The sequence below is a fragment of the Martes martes genome (genome assembly GCF_963455335.1).
Source record: "Martes martes genome assembly, chromosome: 4".
NCBI lineage: Eukaryota > Metazoa > Chordata > Mammalia > Carnivora > Mustelidae > Martes > Martes martes.
In genome coordinates this window covers 106,528,431-106,550,097 of record NC_137891.1, presented here as the reverse complement: position 1 = coordinate 106,550,097, position 21,667 = coordinate 106,528,431, and the positions used below count along the sequence as shown (strand labels likewise).

Genomic DNA, 21,667 nt, shown 5'->3' with positions numbered 1-21,667 from the left:
AATTAAAACCAGTGTTGGCCATGAACAGTCAGAGTTGTCACAGATCATATATAGACCAACATCAGAACACAAATATCAAACTTGGAAAACAAGTATCAGCAGCTTGGAAGAAAACCCTGGAAACTTTTTCAGCCCCCTGGAATCAAGACTGTTGGATTAAAATTAACCAACATCACATAGCAATAATTACAAAGGTGGTTTAAAAGCCTAATATGACTGGCTTTTGGTTCTCCTACAGATTCTTTTAAGAAATGCTGTGTCACAATGCTGTTGCCGGCACAGAAAATAACAACTGTGTTATAATACATGCTTCAGAAATGTAGAATAAGTTATTTGGAAGAATATGAAAAGGTTTTAGGAAAACTTAGCCAATTTAATTAGATTAAATTTCCCTGTTTTTGTATGCAGAAGTTGGATATAAGATTAAAATTTTTCTGCAGCTAAATTTCAGTGGTCCATTCCAATCAGGAGAAAAAAGATCTAAGTTATAGGAAAAAAGTATAAAAAATTCAGTATTAAAAAATTTTGTACCCACTAATGTATTATATAAAATAATAACATCTTAAAATTCATGATATGTAAAATCTATCTGCAGTTTATAGTTTTCCAAAACATTTTTGCTAACTACCATTAAAAAAACACCTTCTTTGTAGTATTACCTGTAAACCACAGCAGCCTACAGCATTCATTATGGAAGCATTGTGAATAACTCGGTAGGAGATTCCCAGTTTTGTTGCTCTCAGAATAAGATCGCTGTGTGTGGTAGCCCTGTAGTGAGAAAAGATCAAGTTGGATGAAAGTAACCAATACTGACTTTTTAAGATGGTAAAAGTGTAGTATTTCATGAGTTCTGGTCGATCAAAGGGTTATGGGGGCTGCTTTTCCTCAGTTTTCGGGCTTTCTGACAAGAAAAGTGTTAAGTCTCCACATGCCCATTATAAAGCTGAACTGCACTTGTTACACTCCTAAAGCAGCCTTGGCAGCTATAGAGAAAGGGAAGTTTCACATGCTCTTTTGTCCCGTTAATACCTGCAAAGACATCTGTGGAATGTAAGCTCAGCAACTGAACTGAGCAACAATCCTCAAACTTCTTAGCTTTAGGTCCCCTTTAAACTCCTAAAACGATTGCTCTGAGTTCTAAATTATGGCACAATTAGACCTACTCTTTGATTTCTACTCTATTTTGAAGTTTTCTCTTTTGTGTTTTGAAATACAACAAGGGAGATGGTACAGAACATTTCTGTAGTCTGTCATTCTTTGCCTTTATATTAGGGTTCCATCTGATATAATCGTAGTTGGACTTTACATCTGTCTAGCAGTGATTTTATTTATAACTGTTTTCAGTCTGGTTATTGTATATATAATTAGTGCGTGTGCATGTGTACATGTGTGCGTATCCTGCCTGTTGCCTTTCCTTTTTTGAGATAAATCTAATGGTTATAATTAGATAGACTGTGAGGAGAGAGAATATACATTAATATAAATATGGATACTGTGAAATGTAACCCCACATCAATTTAGAACTGCATTATTAAAGGCTTTTCCCCTTGATGAAAACTCCAGGCCCTGCTGGGGAAAACAACATTAGCATGTTTGAGAAACTACATACAAACCACCAGAACCTGTCAACTGGTCAATGCATACCAAGTAGGAAGATCAAGGGCTCTCACCCCATGAGGCAGTCAGGAACAGATTAGCAAACGCCCACCAGGGAAGTCTGTTTTTAATCACACATAAAATAAAAACTAGTATGAAAAACAATCATTAATTTGATTTAGAGTAAGCTTTTAAAAAATAATATAAATGCCAGTTATAAAGAATGTTTTTAATATCATCTTCAGACTTTTACTACTTAACATTAAGATTAAGGAAAACTGAATTAGTTACTTGCTGAGTTATCTGAATAGATGAGCAGAAAGAAAACCTGGTTTAAAATTGTACCTCTCTTTATCACAACTTCATTTAAAACGACCAGATGTGGTTGGTGTACTATGGAGATTTAATGACCTGGCGAAGTGATTTGATTTTGTGAAGCTGCCATAAATGTGATTAAGTAAGCCCCTCAGATTTCTGCTATGAAAAACTGGTATTTTATCACCAGGATTACCCAAATTATATTGCTTCATGAAAAGAAAAAATTGGTTTGAAACACAGGCTTACACCATTATACTGGGCATTCCCTCTAGTCCAGCCTCATGAAAACGTTTCAGTTATGGTGACTGGAAAAGTACATGTGTGTAAAGACAGACTTATTACTATTTCTGGGCACGTGGCTTTAGTCAAAATCGTGTGTGTTTGTGTATGTGTGTGTGTATACAGGCCCAGAGTAGAGCCCACTTAAAAATAAACAAACTTTATCTTATAATAACATTAGTTTATAGATAAAGTATTGTCTTATTTGACAGCACTACAGCTTATGATCTGAAAATTCACTAGTATTTGCAATAATATGGTAAAAGTGATGTTCTCACAAACCACCAGAAGCACTAAAATTGGTACAGTCCTTTTTTTTTTTTTTTTTTTTAAAGATTTTGTTCATTTATTTGAGAGACAGAGAGGGGTGGGGCGGAGCAGAGGGAATGGGACAGAGTCCCTGCTGAGCATGCAGTCCAATTCAGGGCTTGATCCTGGGACCCTGAGATCATGACCTGAGCTGAAGTCAGATGTTTAACCAACTGAGTCACCCAGGCACCCTGGTATAGTCCTTTTTTGAAAAGTAATTAAACAATATATGCTTGAAAATACCCATATTCAAAACTTCTGACTTTCTGGGTATTATAAACTGATTTTGGAGAAAAAAAAAAATCCAAAATGTGGGGAAGGGAGAATGGAAGGAGGGGAAAAGGATCATATATATTAATCCAAACACAGAAGCTTTACTTATACTGGAGAAATAAATGGACTAATAGTAATAATGTTGACATTTACTGGATAATTACTAGATGCCAAGTAGTGTTCAACTTCATTACATGGAATGGAAACAATCAAATCACCTACATAAAAGCACAAAGACAAGTGAATAAAGATGTTTTTATGAATGTGTATGCCATGAAGGAAAAGGTACACAACATTATGGATAAAAAAATCATGTGTTCAATGACTATAAAATACATATAGTTACAGAGCATTTAAAAAAATTATTATTTGACAGAAAGAGATACAGCAAGAGAGGGAACACAAGCAGGGGGAATGGGAGAGGGAGAAGCAGGCTTCCCGCTGAGCAGGGAGCCCAATGTGGGGCTTGATCCCAGGACCCTGGGATCATGACCTGAGCTGAAGGCAGATGCTTAACGACTGAGCCACCCAGCCTGTTACAGAGCATATTAAAATAAGGAATGGAATAACAAAACGGAATTATCATTAAAATTTGATTCATGATGATCATGATGATCATGATGATCCTGTTCAACTATTCTTTATGGGGATAGTAAGCTTAAGACAGTCATCTCTCATATGACTGGGTTGGATCTATTGATGTACTGTTTTTTTAAAAAGTCATTTATATTCTTTATGTGATTAATGTCCACATTTCTATCAATAACCTGGACAAAAGGGAAAAAGAACTACATCAACTGACTTAACTGACTTTCAATTACCTTCTTCAGGAATTTAAGAGTGGATAATGATGATGGTTACACTACCTAATGCCACTGAATTGCACACTTAAAAAGGACTAAAATGGTAAATATTATGTTATATAAACTACAATTTAAAAAATATGAGAAAAAGGAATTTAAGTAATTTTCTCTTCTTCTTATACTTTTTATTCAGATACGTGGAAAGGGGATTAAAAGTAAACAAATAATTTTTTATTGTTATATGTAAGGAAGAATTTCAGTGCTTTGCTGCATTCTGTATTCTTTTCCTGGTTTATCCATTTAAGGCATACAAATCATAATTCCCAGCTCAATTAAAATGTACATATTCCCTACCATACCGTCTCCCAAGTACTATATCCCAACAACTGTTTCTCAATAGTAATCCAGTGAGTAAATGAAAAATAATTGTAGGACAATAATTACTACACAACTCTGAATATAAGATTTTACATGATTAGTCAATGACATAGAGCAAATTAATTGCCTAGGAGTTTAAAAAAAAAGAAAAGAAAAGAAAGAAAAGGCACTCACTTCTGAATAAATAATGGAGGATTTATGGAAGAGGTAGCATCTGAACAGGGTCTTAATCTATTTTACTGAGTAGAAACTGGGGAGGATTAGAGTTAACATTGTTGTATGGTATACTTGAAAGTTGTTAAAAGAGTAGATCCTAAGATTGCTCATGACAAGAAAAAAAATAGGTTTTTTCTTTCTTTTTTTTTTTTTTAAATTTTGTTTATTTATTTGACAGATCACAAGTAGGCAGAGAGGCAGGCAGAGAGAGGAAGGGAGGCAGGCTCCCTGCTGAGCAGAGAGCCCGATGATGCGGGGCTCTATCCCAGGGTCCTGGGATCATGACCTGAGCCGAAGGCAGAGGCTTTAACCCACTGAGCCACCCAGGCACCCCTCTTTCTTTTTTTTGTATGATGGATGTTATAAGTCATAAACTTACTGAGGTAATCATTTTGCAATATACGTAAGTCAAATCATTTTGTTGTGTACCTTAAACTTACACAGTGCTGTATGTCAATTAAATCTCAATGAAATTGGGAATAAAAGAAACAAACTGGTAAGAAAAGTCTATTTTAAGAAAAAAGTAGAGCAGAGACACGGAGGATGAATACTGCAAAAACATTTATGAAATGGCAAAAAAGTAAACTGGGCTCTAACATATTTAAAAAGAAGAGTAGCCAAAGGAGAAAGGAGATAGACTGTTAAAAGATTTAGGGCATGGAAAGTCACTTAAGGTTTTGGAGCAGGGTAGTAACATCACTGAGGCACTTCTGGTAGGCCTCAATTCTTCATTTATGTGGAATTTTCCCTTCCCCCTCCCACCCCACTGACCTCCTCTACAATTTCCACCTACAGAATTCTACCCAGACCCAGCTCAAGCACCAACTCCCCCATAAAGCCACCAGTGAAAAACTCCAAACTCTATGCCTTTAAATCTACACTTTTCTATCCTCATCCTTGACCCAACCTTTCAGCAGTATATCAGAGTTAACCACTCCTTCCTCTCTAAAGTCTTCTCTTTTCTTGGCTTCTGTGATAACACATTCTCTTGATTTTCTTCCTCCTCTGGCTCTTGACAGACCACAAAATGCAAGTCTCCTAAGGACTGATCACCTTCTCTTCCCTTTGTTCTTTCCTACTGATTTCCTTCATTTCTCTGGCTTTAAACACCGTATCTCTCCCTCTCCCCTGATATATACTCAGAACTTCAAAAACCACATATCCCGGGTAACGCCTCCCTTGAGCTCTAGCAGCAGATATCAAATTGTCTGCAAGACATCTCGAATTCAAAACATTTCCAGAACCAATTCTTGTCTTCTGCAATTATTTTCCCTACAAGTTTTCATCATTTCAAGAACTGGCACCATCAACTACTCAGTTCCTAAAGCTGGAATTCTGGAAAACTTGCTTCTTTCCTCTTCCTCACCTATTACATACACATTGGCATCCTTCCTTCTCAACTTTTCCACTTAGCCTTTTTCTCTCCTCTACCAAAGCCACCCTGCCTCCCTAAAAAGCACTCAGTGAAAGCAGTCAGAGTGATCATTTAAGAATGTCAATCAGATTGTGATTCTTTCCTGCTTAAAATCCTTCAAAGGTTGACCAGAGTACTTCATCTTTTTTTTTTTTTTTTAAAGATTTTATTTATTTGCAGAGTGCACGCACATAAGCAGAAAGAGGGGCAGGCAGAGGGAGAAGCAGGCTCCCCCCGAGCAAGGAGCCCGATGCAGGACTTGATCTCAGGACCCAGGGGTCATGACCAGAGCCAAATGCAGACACTTAACCCACTGGAGCCACCCAGGTGTCCCTACCAGAGTACTTCAAGCAAAATTCCTACCCCCTCCAAGGTCTTCCATGATCTGGGTCCCACCTACCTCTGGAACTCCTCATTCCCTCTCCCAGCCCCACTCCCTGTGCTCTTCCAGATCCTCAAATACAATCTTGTAGTTCCCCCTGCTTATAGTGCTCTTCCTTTCTGCTATGCCTTTTATTTTTCAGATACCTACTTAAATTACCCCAACAAAAAGGATTTCCCATATGACCCCATACAAATTAGCCTATTCCTGTTAGTCCTTATTTTTTCCCTTACAGGCCTACCAAAATTTTAAATTTGTTATTTCCTCTTTGACTGATGTTGACCTCCTCTACTAAACTATAAACCCCATGTTTTATCATCTAACATACATCCAGCACGTCAGAGTGCCTGCCATGAGATAGATGTTTCAAAGATATTTGTTGAATAGACAATGTCAGTCCAAGATATGCCTGGTCTTCTCTTGTGACCCCCAAGCAAAATATTAAACAACTCTTTCCCTTATTATTTAATTGATATCTACTATATTGTAAAGTAAGCTAGGGAGATACAAGTGTGAAGGACAGCCTACAAACCTAAAGAGTAGATGTACACATTTATAAAAAAAAAAATACATTGTGAAGCAATGTATGAAAACACATGAATGAAGTGTCAGCAGTTAGGAAGAGATATAACTTCTGATCCAGGTAATGACTGCATCACTGAGAATGTGATATTTGAGTTAGGCTTCAAAAGATGGCTGGACTTCTGACAATCAGATATATAGCAAAGGGCACTATAGATGAAGTAAAGAGTTTGAACAGATGTATAGAATGAGAAAGCAGATGATCAAGGAAGGGAAGCTGGTTGGCATGAGTGTGGGCTTTAGGACAAGAAGGATAAGTAGAAGGGAAGGTTGGACAGTATTTTTCATATCTGGCCAATGGATGGAGCTAGTAACTCTCATTTTGAGCTCAAATAAGATTTCCAAATTGTGGTTTCACAAATATAAATTTAACCACAACATGGGTAATGAGTTAAGGGTCTATATCGGGACCAGGCAATACACTACTGTATTGAACTGGGAATAAAATGATATAAATATTGGGGCTGGAAATTGAGTTAATAATTAGTCATGCCTACATGATGAAGCCTCCATAAAAATCCTTGAACTATGGCACTCAAAGAGCATCTGGGTTGGTGAACACATCTATGTGCCAGGAGGATGGTCCATTTCAACTCCAGGACAGAAGCTCCCATGCTTGGGACTCTTCTCTCTTCATGTACCTCTTCATCTGGTTGTTCCTCTATAGCCTTTATCATATCCCTTATTATATAACAAACCAATAATTTTAAGAAAAAAAAAAAAAAAAAAAAAAAAAACGAAACTCCAAAGCAGTGCTTCTCATACTAGTGAAAAGCTAATGCTTTCTAAGTTCTAAACTGTCATGGAAAAATAGTTCTGTAAAATGCAATCAAAATTAGTGATTAGAAAAATAAAATATGGGGCACCTGGGTGGCTCAGTGGGTTAAAGCCTCTGCCTTCGGCTCAGGTCATGATCTCAGGGTCCTGGGATCGAACCCCACATCGGGCTCTCTGCTCAGCAGGGAGCCTGCCTCCCTTCCTCTCTCTCTGCCTGCCTCTCTGCCTACTTGTGATCTCTGTCTGTCAAATGAATAAAAAAAATCTTAAAAAAAAATAAAATATAAGCTCGAAACTTATATTATGAGATATAGCAGAGACAAAATTACTTTTTTTTTTTAAAAGATTTTATTTATTTATTTGACAGACAGAGATCACAAGTAGTCAGAGAGGCAGGAAGAGAGAGAGGAAGGAGGAAGCAGGCTCCCCGCTGAGCAGAGAGCCCGATGCGGGGCTCGATCCCAGGACCCTGGGATCATGACCTGAGCCGAAGGCAGAGGCTTTAACCCACTGAGCCACCCAGGCGCCCCAAAATTACTTTTAAAAACCACTATAGGGTGCCTGGATGGCTCAGCGGGTTAAGCCTCTGCCTTCAGCTCAGCTCATGATCTCAGGGTCCTGGGATCAAGCCCCGCATCTGGCTCTCTGCTCAGCAGGAAGCCTGCTCCCCTTCCCCCTTCTCTGCCTACCTGTGATCTCTGTCAAATAAATAAATAAAATCTTTAAAAAAAATGCTATAAAATTTCTAAATGCTTACTCTCAATTTTTGAAGTTCTCATCATGGACTAGAAAGTTTGTGGGCTGGCACCAGTCTGGACTTTGTCAGTGACTGGATGCCATGAAAGTCAAAAGTTGACTCTGACATCACTCTTCTAGGCAACTGTAAGAATTGTGATATACCATCAAGTAAGGAAGTTTGGGGATTCCAGAAGGTGTCACTATAAAAAATATGGGATTTTGGGGGCACCTGGGTGGCTTAGTGGGTTAAGCCTCTGCCTTCAGCTCAGGTCATGATCTCAGGGTCCTGGGATTGAGCCCCTCATCGGGGCTCTCTGCTCCGTGGGGAGTCTGCTTCCCCCCCCCCCCCCCGCCGCCTGCCTTTCTGCCTACTTGTGATCTCTCTCTCTGTCAAATACGTAAATAAAAAATCTTTGGAAAAAAAAAATATATATATGGGATGTTGGCCAGAATCCAGTACAATAAGAAAATCCTAAAAGAGTTTCAAAACACTTAATATATAGGTTTTTTCATTACCTTTTACTATTTTATGGCTTAAAAAAAAAAAAGAAAAAAGCACTCCTGGGTGGCTCAGTGGGTTAAGCATCTGACTTCAGCTCAGGTCATGATCCCAGGGCTCTAGGATGGAGCCCCACACTGGGCTGTATGCTCAGTGGGGAGCCTGCTTCTCCTTCTCCCTCTGCTTGTTGCTCTCCCTGCTTGTGTTCTCTTTCTTCCTCTCTCTGTCAAATAAATAAATAAAAATCTTGAAAAAAAAAAAAAGGAAAACAGGTACTGCTAATTTGGAGGAAGACTTACTTTTACAGAAAACAATGTCAGAGGCTAAAACAATTTGGGCATTTTAAAATATGTGATTGCACAATGTCATTTGCAACCAAGTATAATAATGAAACACAGGGAGGAGGGGTCGGGAGAGGGTGGTGGGGTTATGGACATTGGCGGGGGGGGCGGTGAGTGCTGTGAAGTGTGTAAACCTGGCGATTCACAGACCTGTACCCCTGGGGCTAAAAATACATTATATGTTTATAAAAAAATAAAAAAATTAAAGAAAAAAATAATGAAACACAATCTCTGGCACACCACATTGATGTAAATTACTTTTTTTTGACAGACACATGCACATGTAACTCCATTCTTTTGAAAAACATCCTTGGTGGCGAATTCATAGTGATTTAATTGTCCTTATGTTCCTTAAATCTGTGACATAAATCTTGGGTCACCAGCTGGAAACAAAGAACTCCTCTGTTTGGCTTGACATTAGAGATTGATGATGCTTAACTAGACAAGTAGAAACCCATCTTTTTAGTAACGGGAAAGAAAAGAGCTCCCAACAGATATAAGAAATTGAAATTTGAAGCTGGACAGACTTTAAATTCAAGGCAAGTGACAATACTGCTAAATATGAGGTGATAAAAAAAAAGGGGGGGGGGGAAGCCTAAGAAAAAAGAAGTAGAAGATGTTTGTGATTTACCTGCAAAATAAATGGTACGTATGACTCTTGATAATATAATACACTTACTAATAATGATTTAGTACTTAAGTTATTTGATGCCCTAAGTTACCTTCTAAAAGAATAGCAGGAACAATGATACAAACTTTAGAACTGACACTAACTAACCAATGTAAGTGATACATATGATGACATCCTTATCAAGCAGATTTTCTTCATTAAGCTAAAAGATAATTAAAGTTAATGAAATTTTAGAACCTAGTTAAACCTAGTCCTTTATTAGGACCTGGCAAGTAAAAGGTTTTAAATATAACAGAGTAATTCTTACTGATTTTTTTTAAAAGAGCAAATAAATTAAAACTCAAAATACCTGCTTTGACTTACCCAAATGGATCACCAACCACAAGGAATGCAACATCACTGATATCAGCATCCTTTAAAATATTATCAGCTTCTTGTTCCACTTCTTCTCTATCAGCAAGAATCAATTTTCTTCCATAAAACTCTTCCTACAGATTTAAGTCCAATATCAAAGTGAGACAGCAGGTGACCATTTCAACACACGTACACACACACACACACACACACACGCGCTATCAATCTTTGTCTGGGGCTGGTACAAATCTTGGCAACCATCCAAACACAGATCATTGAATAGGACTCCTCAGTGAGCTAGCACTCTATATCATGTTGCAATTAAACTCTGTCTTTGGGGCTATCTTAATATCCCAAGAGGAGGCAGACCTAACATCTGAGGCTTTCTGCATTTTAAATTTACCTCTAAATTTGAGTCTAATAGATCAGGCAGAACATTGTAGAATGAACAGAGAACAAGCATGCATAAGCTTTATTTCAGAAATAGAATAATACAGAATATGTTAAATAATAATTATAACCATACATGGTAATTTAGGTTTTATTAAATTTTCCATAGGAAAACCTACAGGACCCTGGCTAAAATAAAAGGTAAATTCAGTAAGAAAAAACAGAAAATTAAGATTTAGTTACCTACAAAAGCAGCAAACATTGCTATATAATTGCAGGAAAGATTAATTTAAAACTGTCAGATCCTGCTAAAAAGGCAGACTTGCATAGGAAAGAAAAAAATTCTAATTATAAAGGAAGGCTCTAGGATAAAGTGCTTTGTGAACCAATCCCCCGAAGTTCAACTCTAGAAAATAAACCCAGGAGGCTGACCTTAACTGGAGTGGCAGCATGTAAGTAGAGAGAGTGAACTAGTGTGCTAATGGTCATGTGGTAGTGGTTACAAATGATTATGCAAGGTCATGAATCTTATTAACTGATTTCCTGTGGAGTATTATGTAATTCAAATATAGTAAAAGTGAATGCATAGACAAATACTATTTCTTACATGCTGAGAAGTCTGTTCGAGTTAAAAGGATTATATCAGATGTCAAACATTACAAGGATTGCTGTACTCAATAATACCTGTCAAGCAAAAGAGTAAATAAACAAATGACTAAGCATTTGAAGATAAAGGTCATAGTACCAACTCTGATAATTATTGCCTAATACTTAACTAGAATCTGTCCCTAAAATGTGAAAAAAGATCCCTTCCCCTTTTCTGCATATCTTCTCAGAGATAATGCTCTAGAAGTTCCCAATGACAACAATGTTTGATGAAAAATATTCTTATTTTCACTTTTACCATGTTATTTTTTCTTAATCATGAATTTGTATACAACTTACTTCAATTTCATGAGCCCAGAAAACTTATTAGTGGTAGAACATTTATATTCACATATATCTAAGAAGACACATATGATTACTGAAAATTGACGGAAATGATTATTTTTTCCTGAACAAACATTTAAGATCAAAAGGCACATGCTACTAGCTTAATGCTAGCAGTAATCCTAAATCCTATCAATATTTTATAAATGATTTAACAAAAAACCCCACTCTCAAGACTTCTATCATATATCTCTCCATATTTATCACTTATCCTACCTAAGACACATTTCATCATTTAACTGAAACACATTTTAAAAAAAATTATCCATATATGCACACCTGTGCACACACACCCAAACACTCCAGTATAACCAAATGACAGATCCTCCTGGGGAGTGGGGAGGTTAAAAAGAAAAGAAAGAGCACAACCAGTAAGAAACCTGGTATTACATTCTTTTTAATTTACCCACCTGGTTATTTATTCATTCACTCACTCGAAGAACATTTCTTGTGCGCAACCTCCACACCGAATTCTAGGCCTGATGTTGGGAAACAGTGGTGATTAAGACATATGTGGCCCCTGTCCTGTGGCTTATAATGTTTAGTGGGGAGTTACCTACCACATCATTAAATGCTGTAAGAGCATGGAACCTAGTAAGAGTCAGGGAAGGGGGGGGTTAAAAAAGGGCAATAATTTTATATTTATATATTATTCAATGACTGATTAGTTTTTGTACAGTATCACCCCTAATCTTCTCCCCTCATGAAAATCAAGGCAAAACTCAAAATTCATTCCTGCTTTAGGGTGGCAGGTTTTATAAGGAGGACAGGGTAAAAATTCAAAATTAAAATTGCTTTTGGGTATTTCTGGAAGGATACATAAGCAATTAGCAATAACTGCCTCCAGGAAGGGGAACCAGGATTGAAATCTTTCAATGTATATACCATTTAGTATCTTTTAAATTTTATGCCATTTAAGGTATTAACTAGTTAAAAAAAATAGAAAAGTAGAGGCTAGAAGTAGGATACCCAAACAAGAAAACAAAACCCAAAGAAAACCCCAAACACCCTAACACTGAAAGAAGGAACAGAGAAATAAGTAAGGGCTTACGAAAGGGACTGAAAAAAACTGGAAAAGTACAAGTAAAACCAAGAGAAAGTAATGTCATGAAAGCCAGTTTCAAATAGTGATCAACTATGTCAGAAAAAGTAAAACAAGAAGTGAAAACTATCCTGTGGCATTCTCAGCTACTAAATAATTGTTCAACAAACAGAAATATTTCAGAGGAATGGAAGTAAACTTGCAGGAGTCTGAGACATGAGTCAAGTGGGGACAAGAAACGTATACCGCTTCTTCAAAGGGCTTTGGATAAAGAGACAGAAACAATAATAACTACCGAGAAGAGATGTTGAAAAGGGGAGAGATTTCAGAATGAACAAAATCTGAATATGGTCTCAAGCTGAGGGGAGAAGGATGTTAATATATATCAAACATAACAAAGAAAGAATAATTGACGGGAATAAGGTTTCAGAGGAAGGAAGAGGAAGAGGAACTGGAAGAAAAGGAAAGTTATTTTTGTGATGCCCAAGAACAAGTATAGCGAATTATTGTGCTTATCTCCTCCATGCTTTTGCTCACAATTATTTTTTCTTTAGTAAGGAATACTCTTTTTCTTCCCTTTACCAAATCTTATCCACAGTAACTATCTCTTTTTCTTCCCTTTACCAAGTCTTATCTATGCTAACAAAATTTTAATACATCTACATTAGATCACTCTGGGTCAGGCACAGTTCTAAGAACTTATGCATATGAATTCATTTAATCTTCACCACAATCTAAGAGACAGTCGCTATTTTTATCTCTGTTTAAGAAATAAGAAAAAGAACACAGAGTTAAGTGATTGCCCAAAGTCACAGAACCTTGGTTGACTGCAAAACTTTACATGTACTACAGATTAGGCACAGGGGTGGCTGGCTGGCTCAATTGATAGACCATGCAACTCTTGATCTCAGAGTCATGGGGCTTGTCAGTTCAAGCCCCACACTGGATGTGGAGCCTACTTAAAAAAAAAAACAAAAAAGACAGGGGTGCCTGGGTGGCTCAGTGGGTTAAGCCTCTGCCTTCAGCTCAGGTCATGATCTGAGGGTTCTGGGATCGAGCCCCACATCAGGCTCTCTGCTCAGCAAAGAGCCTACTTCCCCACACCCCCTGCCTGCCTCTCTGCCTACTTATGATCTCTGTCAAATAAATAAATAAAATCTAAAAAAAAAAAACAGCCAAAAGACCAAAAAACCAAATGAGGAACTGACAGGCAGAGCTTAGTGATCGCCTCTGCTTTCTGCATGATAGCTATAGCCCCAAGGTTAGCCCCCTTTGACCAAAGCAGCTTCATCTATTTACCCTACTGAGCTGTATAAATATTAGCATTTTCTATCTAGACCATGAAAATGAAAGAAACAAAACAAAAAGACTGGGATGCATTATTTTAAGAGACAGCTCAAATACGATCTTTTCCATAGTATTCTCTGACCACCATGACCTAAAGTGATCTTCTTATATGTATTTCAATTGGAATTAATAACTAGTAATTACTTAATATCTGAGACAGCTTCTACTATTCAATTCATGAAAACAACACTGGCTTAAATAAGGTCATGTAAGTTCTTCCCCGCAATATAATTTTATAGTTTCTTCTTCCAACTGTTGTCATGAATTGTATTTAAATCTCCCATTATTGGGACGCCTGGGTGGCTCAGTTGGTTGGGCAGCTGCCTTCGGCTCAGGTCGTGGTCCCGGCGTCCTGGGATCGAGTCCCACATCCGGCTCCTTGCTTGGCAGGGAGCCTGCTTCTCCCTCTGCCTCTGCCTATGCTCGCTCGCTCTCTCTCCCACTCTCTCTCTGACAAATAAATAAAATTAAAAAAAAAAAAAATCTCCCATTATTAAGTTTTCCTGAGTATAATACAGATGAATCATGAACTACCTGAGAACAAAGACCATAGCTTATGCCTCTTTGTATAAGGCACTACAAGTATACTATACCAAATGGCACATAAAATTGTAATTTATTCACAGAAAGTGCCCCAAAATTCAAAGTGTATACACTAAACCTCTTTTCTGGATTCAGTCTCTAGTTTAATTAACTTTTGAATAATACAGAACATGTAAATAATACTACCTGTTTGGCAATTTGAAAACAATAGCTTTCAATGTAAGAAAAGATAAATTACAGACTTTTAAAAAAAGATTTACTTAATTATTTGAGGGCGCCTGGGTGGCTCAGTCAGTTAAGCATCTGCCTTTGGCTTGGGTCATAATCCTAGGGTCCTGGGATTAAGTTCCACATCATGGGGCTCCCTGCTCAGCAGGGAGTCTGCTCCTCCTTTTCCCTCTGCCCCTCCCCTGGTTGTGCTCTCTCTTGCTCAGTCTCTCTCTCAAATAAATAAAATCTTAAAAAAAAACATAAAAAATAAAGATTTATTTATTTATTTGAGAGAAAAAGAGATATAGCACAGGAGGGCTGGGAGGGGGCAGAGGGAGAGAATCTTCAAGCAGACTTTCCATGGAGTGCAAAGCATGACTGAGGCTCCACCTCAGGACTTATGAGATCATGACCTGAGCTAAAACCAAGAGTCTGATGCTTAACCAACTTAGCCACCCAGGTGCCCAAAATTCAAGATTTCTTTAGCAACATCCATGTATGCCACTTATAAAATACTATTTTGTGTGATTACTGATAAAAGCAAGCACATATTCATGAGGAAAATAGACTTTTCCAATCTTTTTTATCTGGTACACAATAATTATCTAGTTATTGAGACCAGATTGTATATATAGGTATGAACACATAACAATTTTTAAAAATCAATTTGTTCTTAAAAAAAGGTAGAAATGAAAGGAAATAAAGTCACTGAAGAGAAAGTGGCTCTGAGATTTTATTAGGCAATATAAGGCATGAATTTATTTATACCTTACTTTATTCCAGAAAGAGTCATTAAAGGTGGCTGATGTTGCACAGCCAGTTGCTCAGGGAAAAACATGAACTAAGGACCTGGAGGAGGTTACGAAGAGCAGACCAATGGAACTTTGTGATACACAAAGCATTTTGCTTGAATCCTACCTTCTCTTGGGACATTCTCTGAAATCATTATTTTGTAAAGCTATTATCCATCCCGGAGTATAGACAGACATTGTATGGTATAAATGTTAAAAGTGGTGCTTCTCAACTCAGGACTGTCTTGGCTTATATTCTGTCTCTATCACTTATTGTCTGTATGACCTTGGGCAAGTTTCTCTGTGCCTATAAAATGTGAGCAGTAATTATAGAGTAGTAATCCTGTTCTACATGTAAAACACTTAGAACAGTGCATAGTAAGCCTTCTATAAATATTAGCACTTATTATTGTGGAAGAACAGACAGTCCAGCACCTTAACAAAGTTCACATAAGTTACCTGTAGGTGAGGCTGGGCCCAGCCCCAACAATACATTTTGGGGGAAAAAAAAACTTGTAAAAATTATAGCAACCAAAATCACCATTTAGTTAGCACTTAAAGTTTATAAAGCACTTTCAAATACATCATCTTAATAAAATCCTATACAACCCTCCAATTGGTTATTGTCTCCATTTTCACAAATGAAGCTACTGAGGTTTAAAGAAATCTGGAAATGTATCCATTAACAACTACCATTTCTCAACATTTCTACTACAGGTACTACGTTGAGAACCTATGAGGTAGGCATTATTATCCCCATTTCACAAAGTAAAAAAACTAAAGCTAAAGGACTTGTCCAGGGTGACATGGTAACATGTAACAGAGAAGACTTAAAGTCAGGTCCAACTTTCCTCTATGCCATGCCGTGACACCTTATTCTATAAAAACGCTGACTTATTGTCTGTCTCTATTCTCTTGGATGAATTTAAGTTCTTTCTACTTTTCCTTGATCACTGGTAAGAGAGGAATATTTATTTTCTTGAACTGAGATACTTTGGTTCCAACCCAACAAATCAGAGTCAACAAATCAAAGCTGGCCATTAGACACAACTTCCACATCAGTGCATGGCCAATTCAAGTAGCAGTCTTTAATTCCTTAAGATTTTTGAAGTAACTTGGGAGACATGAATTCTCCGGGCTTGTGAATCTGAGAGAATGGAATACCTGAAATTCTCTAGGTCACCTTTTTGTTCAGAAGCCTTGATAGACCAGCTAAAATCCTCTCCCTCCTCCTATAACATATCCATCACTCTCTTCATCTTAATTTACATTCTATTTGGAGTTTGACAATGAACCTGAACTACTTAACCCCTCCTCCAAAATGTGGAGCCCTTAACAAGAGCAAGCTAAATGTATGATACATTAACAAATCCTAAGGTAATTATTAAGTTCCAGGCTCACTCACTCTCTCTCTCTCTCTCTCTATATATATATAGAGAGAGAGTCTCATAGGAGACTATGTATATTAGTCTTACCGGCAGTCTTCTTAAAGTTAAGACCTCTCTGGATAGGGTACTGACAGAAAGGCGATTACCATTCCCTATGGAAATACTTCAAAGGGAGAAGCTTTCAGCTTGGTTTCTGAATATATAACCAACTCATTAAGGCTATGTCAGTACCTCATTAGCACTCAACTCAGAAAAAAATTTGACTATCTCATGAAATAAGGGATTTTGATAACTATCCCCAGGAGTGTAAAATAACTTTCTTATTTATTAGAGAAAGCCACAAAATTAGACTTGTAAAGTAAGACAAAGCACCCTTTCATTTTCCAAGTCACCTCGTTGTTGCATTATTCCCATTCCTGTGATCCTTAATGAGCAGGGATGTGTTTTAAAGGATTTAAACAAGTAGACCTGAAAATTGGGTTCAGCTTAGCGTAAAGAAAATCAGCTGTTAGCTTTCTTCCCAGGAATTGAAGAACCTTAACCACCTACCAGGACTTCCTTCCCTACAGTCAGGATTGAAGTATAGGCTTCTAGATACACTCGACTGCAGCGTCTTACAACTTCCAGGCCCTTGACTGTGATGTCCTTGGCATCGCCCAGGCCCAAGCCGATCAAGTAAAGCATTTCAAAGTCCAGGGGGACGAAGACTGCAGGACGAAGTGAACAAGAAAAACAAGAGTCAGCTACACGGAAGATACGTAAAATCTAGCGATGAACATGAAAATGAAAACCAAGAGCACAAGAAGGAACGGCAAGTCACAAGCGAGGTCTGAGAAGCTTACTTCACGCCTCTTAAATAAGGATTGGAATGAGTGTTTTTAAAGAACTCCATCCCCCTTTTTCTCGTTACACCAAAGTAAGAGCAGCCAATTACCCTCTAAAAACTGTAGCTGGGTCCCCAAACTGCTAACTGCACCCTTTTCGAAAAACCAGCTACCGAACGGGCAGATTCGCGCAGATGGAACACGCACGCCGCCGGCCTCACCTACGGTGCCGCAAAACGCTGGCGCCTTTACTGCACTTTACGACTAGCTGGTGGGGCGGGCAAGCCGGCCTCTGGGGGGTGGGAGGCGGGGATTAGGGAGAACTGGACCAGAAGTGACCCTCCGGCTGCTGGGGCGGGGAGGGAGAGGTCAGTTGGCCAAGGGAGTCCATCCAGAGCCCCCCAGCATGACCTCTGTTAAAGGACGAGGAGTACCCGCGATCCCCTTAGCTCGTGGCTTTACACCCCCCATCCTAGGACAGGGTAAGTGCAGGAGCTCTTCGCCCGGGAGGAGCTGGCCCCGAGGTTGGCCGCGCAGCCCCTCGCCGTGCGCCTTTCCTCTTCCAGTCACAGGAATGGGTGGCGGGTGGGAGGGACTTTTCTAATTTGCCCGGGTTTGCCCGAGTGCAGATATTTCCAACCTCGCCTTTGCATTCTGCTGTTGTTTAACCAGCTGCCTCCCTGGTGAGGTGTCAGTTTAGCAAATCTGGCCATCAGTGTGATCCTGATTTCCCAGCGGGGCGGTGATGCTTGGGGTTTGCCCCCAACCCCAAGACCTCATTCCGGAGTGCCCCAAGGGGTGTGACTGGGATATGCCTCAGTCATCCTCAATGTCGGGAAGCCCAGACATTCCCCCCGCCCCCGCCATGCTCCTGTGCCTAGAAAAGTGACATTTAAGAGTGCTCAGGAATTTCAAACTTCAGTTGCTTCCACAGGGGGAATTCCTATCAAGTGGTTGGTTAGATGTAGTTCCGATATCGGAATGGTTTGTTTTGACTGTAAATGTTCTTGGTAAGGTCACTAGTGACCTCATCCAAGTTAGAAAGACAATTTCCATTGTTTATCTTAGTAGGCAGTGTTGATTATTCAGAATTTTCCTGCTACTTTTCAGACAATGCCTGGAGTCTTTTTTTGCCCAGCGCCTGTTTCTTAAGCCTTAATTTTGTTTTTTCCTAGTTTCCATCTACCCTTGGCACTTCTCATTTAGTACAGTTTTCATGGCTGAGTCTATCCAGTATCATTACATCCATCCATCCTTCATACCAAAAACAAAAAATAATTCAAAATGGATCATGGATGTAAATGGGAAACATAAAACTTCGTAGAGAAAAAATACATGTGATTTTACTTGGGCAAAGACTTCTCAGGTGCAACACCCAAAGCATGATGTAGGAAAGAAACAATTGAGAAATTGAAGTTCAGTGAGATTAAACATATGTCCTTCAAAAGGCACTGTTGAAGACACACAAGGGGAGAAAATATTTGCAAAGTATATATTTGATAAAGGACTTGTATCAAGAATACATAAATAACACTCAAAAGGCAAAAATAAGAAAACACCTTAACTTTTTAAATAGGCAAAGAATTTGAACAAGAATCTCACAGAGAATAAGATAAATAAATCCCCAAAGAAGATACACTAATCTCAAAGAAGCTTTGAAAAGATCTAAACATCATTAGACATTAGGGAAATAAGGAATAAAACCACAGTGAGAAACGAGTACATACCTATTAAAAAGACTGGAATTGAAAGCAATAACAAAATAAAACTCTGAATATGTAATTTTGGCTATCTCTAGTATTTTGCTGACTCACATTTTAGCCTCCCATTCAGACCTCCCCTTCAGCCTCCTATATTTAACTTTCTGCTGGAAATCACCTAGATAACCCAGAGGCATATCGCATTCAACACATCCAAAGCTGAATCCATCATCTTCCCTTTCAGCTTGGCTTTTCCTTCTATATTACCTACTTCGGATGGAAGGCATTATCATCTTTAGCCAGACACTTGGAAGTTAACCCCGCATCAAATCTGACATATCTGCCTCTCTTAATAGAAACCATGCCTACTATCACAGTGTTTCCTTAGGTCTTCATGTCACTCCCACAGCTGGTCACCATGTCTCCTTCACATTCATACTTCTTTCGCGGTCCAGAAAGACCTCACTAAGATGCAGTCTGAAAATGTCATTCCCTTCTAGAAAAGTCCTTCTGAGGCCAAGAGAAAGTCCAGGTTCTTTAACGTATCCCACAGGATCATCCCTGGAGTGACCACTGCCTACCTCTCTCCAGCCTCATGTCTCTCCACTCCGAATCATGAGCTTCTTCTCTAGCAGTACTCTTCTGTGCTCACAACATTCTCCTTTGTGATGACTTTAGTCAGGCTGCCATATCAGCAGAGAATACTCACTCTCTCCCATTCTCTCCTTCCAAGATCACTGCTATTCATTCTGTAAGACTAAGTTTATGGGTGCCTGGATGGCTTAAGTCAGTTAAGCCTCTGATTCTGGCTCAGGTCGTGATCTTGGGGTCCTGGGATCGAGCCCCATGTCTGAGCCCCATGGACTCTGTGCTCAGCGGGGAGGCTGCTTCTCCCTTTCTCTCTCCCTCTGCCATTACCCCTGCCCCCACCCTGCTCATGCCCACAGGTGAGCTCTCTCTCAAATAAAATCTTAAAAAAAAAAAAAAAAGGCTAAGTTTAGGAAGTCTTTCCAGAGATCCATGTGCTAGGTTAGGTATCTGCTTTCAATTATGGTAATACTCTGTGCATATACTTATCAATCACTTAAGTGTTTTGTAATTGTCTGTTTGTGTATCTTCCTTACCAAACCATCAATTTCATAGAGTTAGGTCCTGTATCTTATATTCTCATCCCTAAGGTTTAGCACAATGTCTGGCACATCGTATTCAGTAAATGTTTGTTAAACAGATCATTATGTATATATACTGGTAACTTAGCAATTTCTTTAAGTTATGATGTATTTTTTTCTATCTTTATGAGATGCAGGGTGTGGTGTGTTTTAGATGACTACCAAAAGTCATTGACGGAATGTCAAACAAAAACATGCCTTGTTCATGCCACTTCAGAAAGTTATTTACGTTAAAAGATTTATGACACAGTTCACATATACCTCATATGCATTCTGTCAAGTAGGTAAATTTTCCAACATACTATTCATTTTTTATGTGTTTTTGTCAGATTTGCTTTGAGTAATTTCAGGTAGATTTACAGGGAAAGGACAATGCCAAAAGGAGTAATTAATCGAAAAGAAAGTGTAGTTTATGTTCTTTCAGGAAATCTATATTGAAAATGAAGTTATCCTGGGTAGGGATTTCAGTTTTTGCTCTTCAGAATTCAGTCAAAGAAACTACTTTCCCTATAGAGTTCTCAAACCTTTTTGCCTGCCTCCATTTCTCAATAGAAGTGTAAATTTGGGGGACTTTTCTGGAGATAGAGGAAGATGTTATGGAAATCTTTCCCCTCAATCCCCCACAATTCATTAAATATAATCAGCAAAATCTTGCATAGTATTTTTTGCATAATTATTCTTTGTGATTTGGACATTTCTCCCATACCATTTAAAACAGTTTCAAATATAATTGCATTTCCCCCAATTATTTGTTATTAAAAATTTCAAACACATATAGAAAAGTTGAAACAGTTTTACAGTAAACATTCATCTAGTCACGTCTTAAGTTCTGTAGTTGTTAACATTGTGCTGTATTTGCTTTACCGCATGTTTATCCATTCACCCAGTCATCAACCCATCTTATTTTTTGATGCATTTCCAAGAGAGTTGCAGACATACATAGACATACTGATTGCATTTTGCATGAAAGATAAACCCCTCATCTAGGTAACAGATTAACAAAACATAGCTAAGTATGTAGCGGATTAAATGATATCATTTCTTCACCTAATTTAGGCAGAGCTTTGAGAATTCTCCTTAAAACAGTTTCAGTTTTTAATCAATATGGTAGCATTATTTTGAGGATAATGAAAGCAGTTAGAATACATATTTATAATGTCATAGCAAATTTGAATCTCACATCTAGCAGAAGAGAGGGTGATGATTATAAAGAAATGCAACTCTAGAGCCAAAAAAAAAAAAAAAAAGGATGAAGTGAAAGCCTTTTTATTTTAAAGAATAACAAGGAGAAATGAGGCCTAAAGAGTTTTCTTCTTTATATTCCTGCTTGCAGGTAGGAGAGTACCAAATTGTCCCTGAGGGTGAACATTTATGCTTTTCCTG

At 38.2% G+C, this 21,667-nt stretch overlaps 1 protein-coding gene across 2 annotated transcripts in view; it reads right to left on the bottom strand.

Moving 5' to 3' along the window:
* The window catches only part of DPH5 (diphthamide biosynthesis 5), a 38,020-nt gene extending 20,374 nt beyond the window's left edge, over positions 1-17,646 (bottom strand). For both annotated transcript variants that reach the window (XR_013966699.1, XM_080801145.1), the window contains exons 1-4: positions 17,526-17,646; positions 17,141-17,298; positions 9,900-10,024; positions 660-768 (exon numbers count right to left, since the gene is read on the bottom strand). Coding sequence is in view for 1 of the 2 variants with exons in the window: in XM_080801145.1 (XP_080657271.1) it covers positions 660-768; positions 9,900-10,024; positions 17,141-17,275 (369 nt within the window). In the remaining variant the exon portion in view is untranslated. The remainder of the gene's footprint in view (positions 1-659; positions 769-9,899; positions 10,025-17,140; positions 17,299-17,525) is intronic.
* Positions 17,647-21,667: the final 4,021 nt, after the last annotated feature.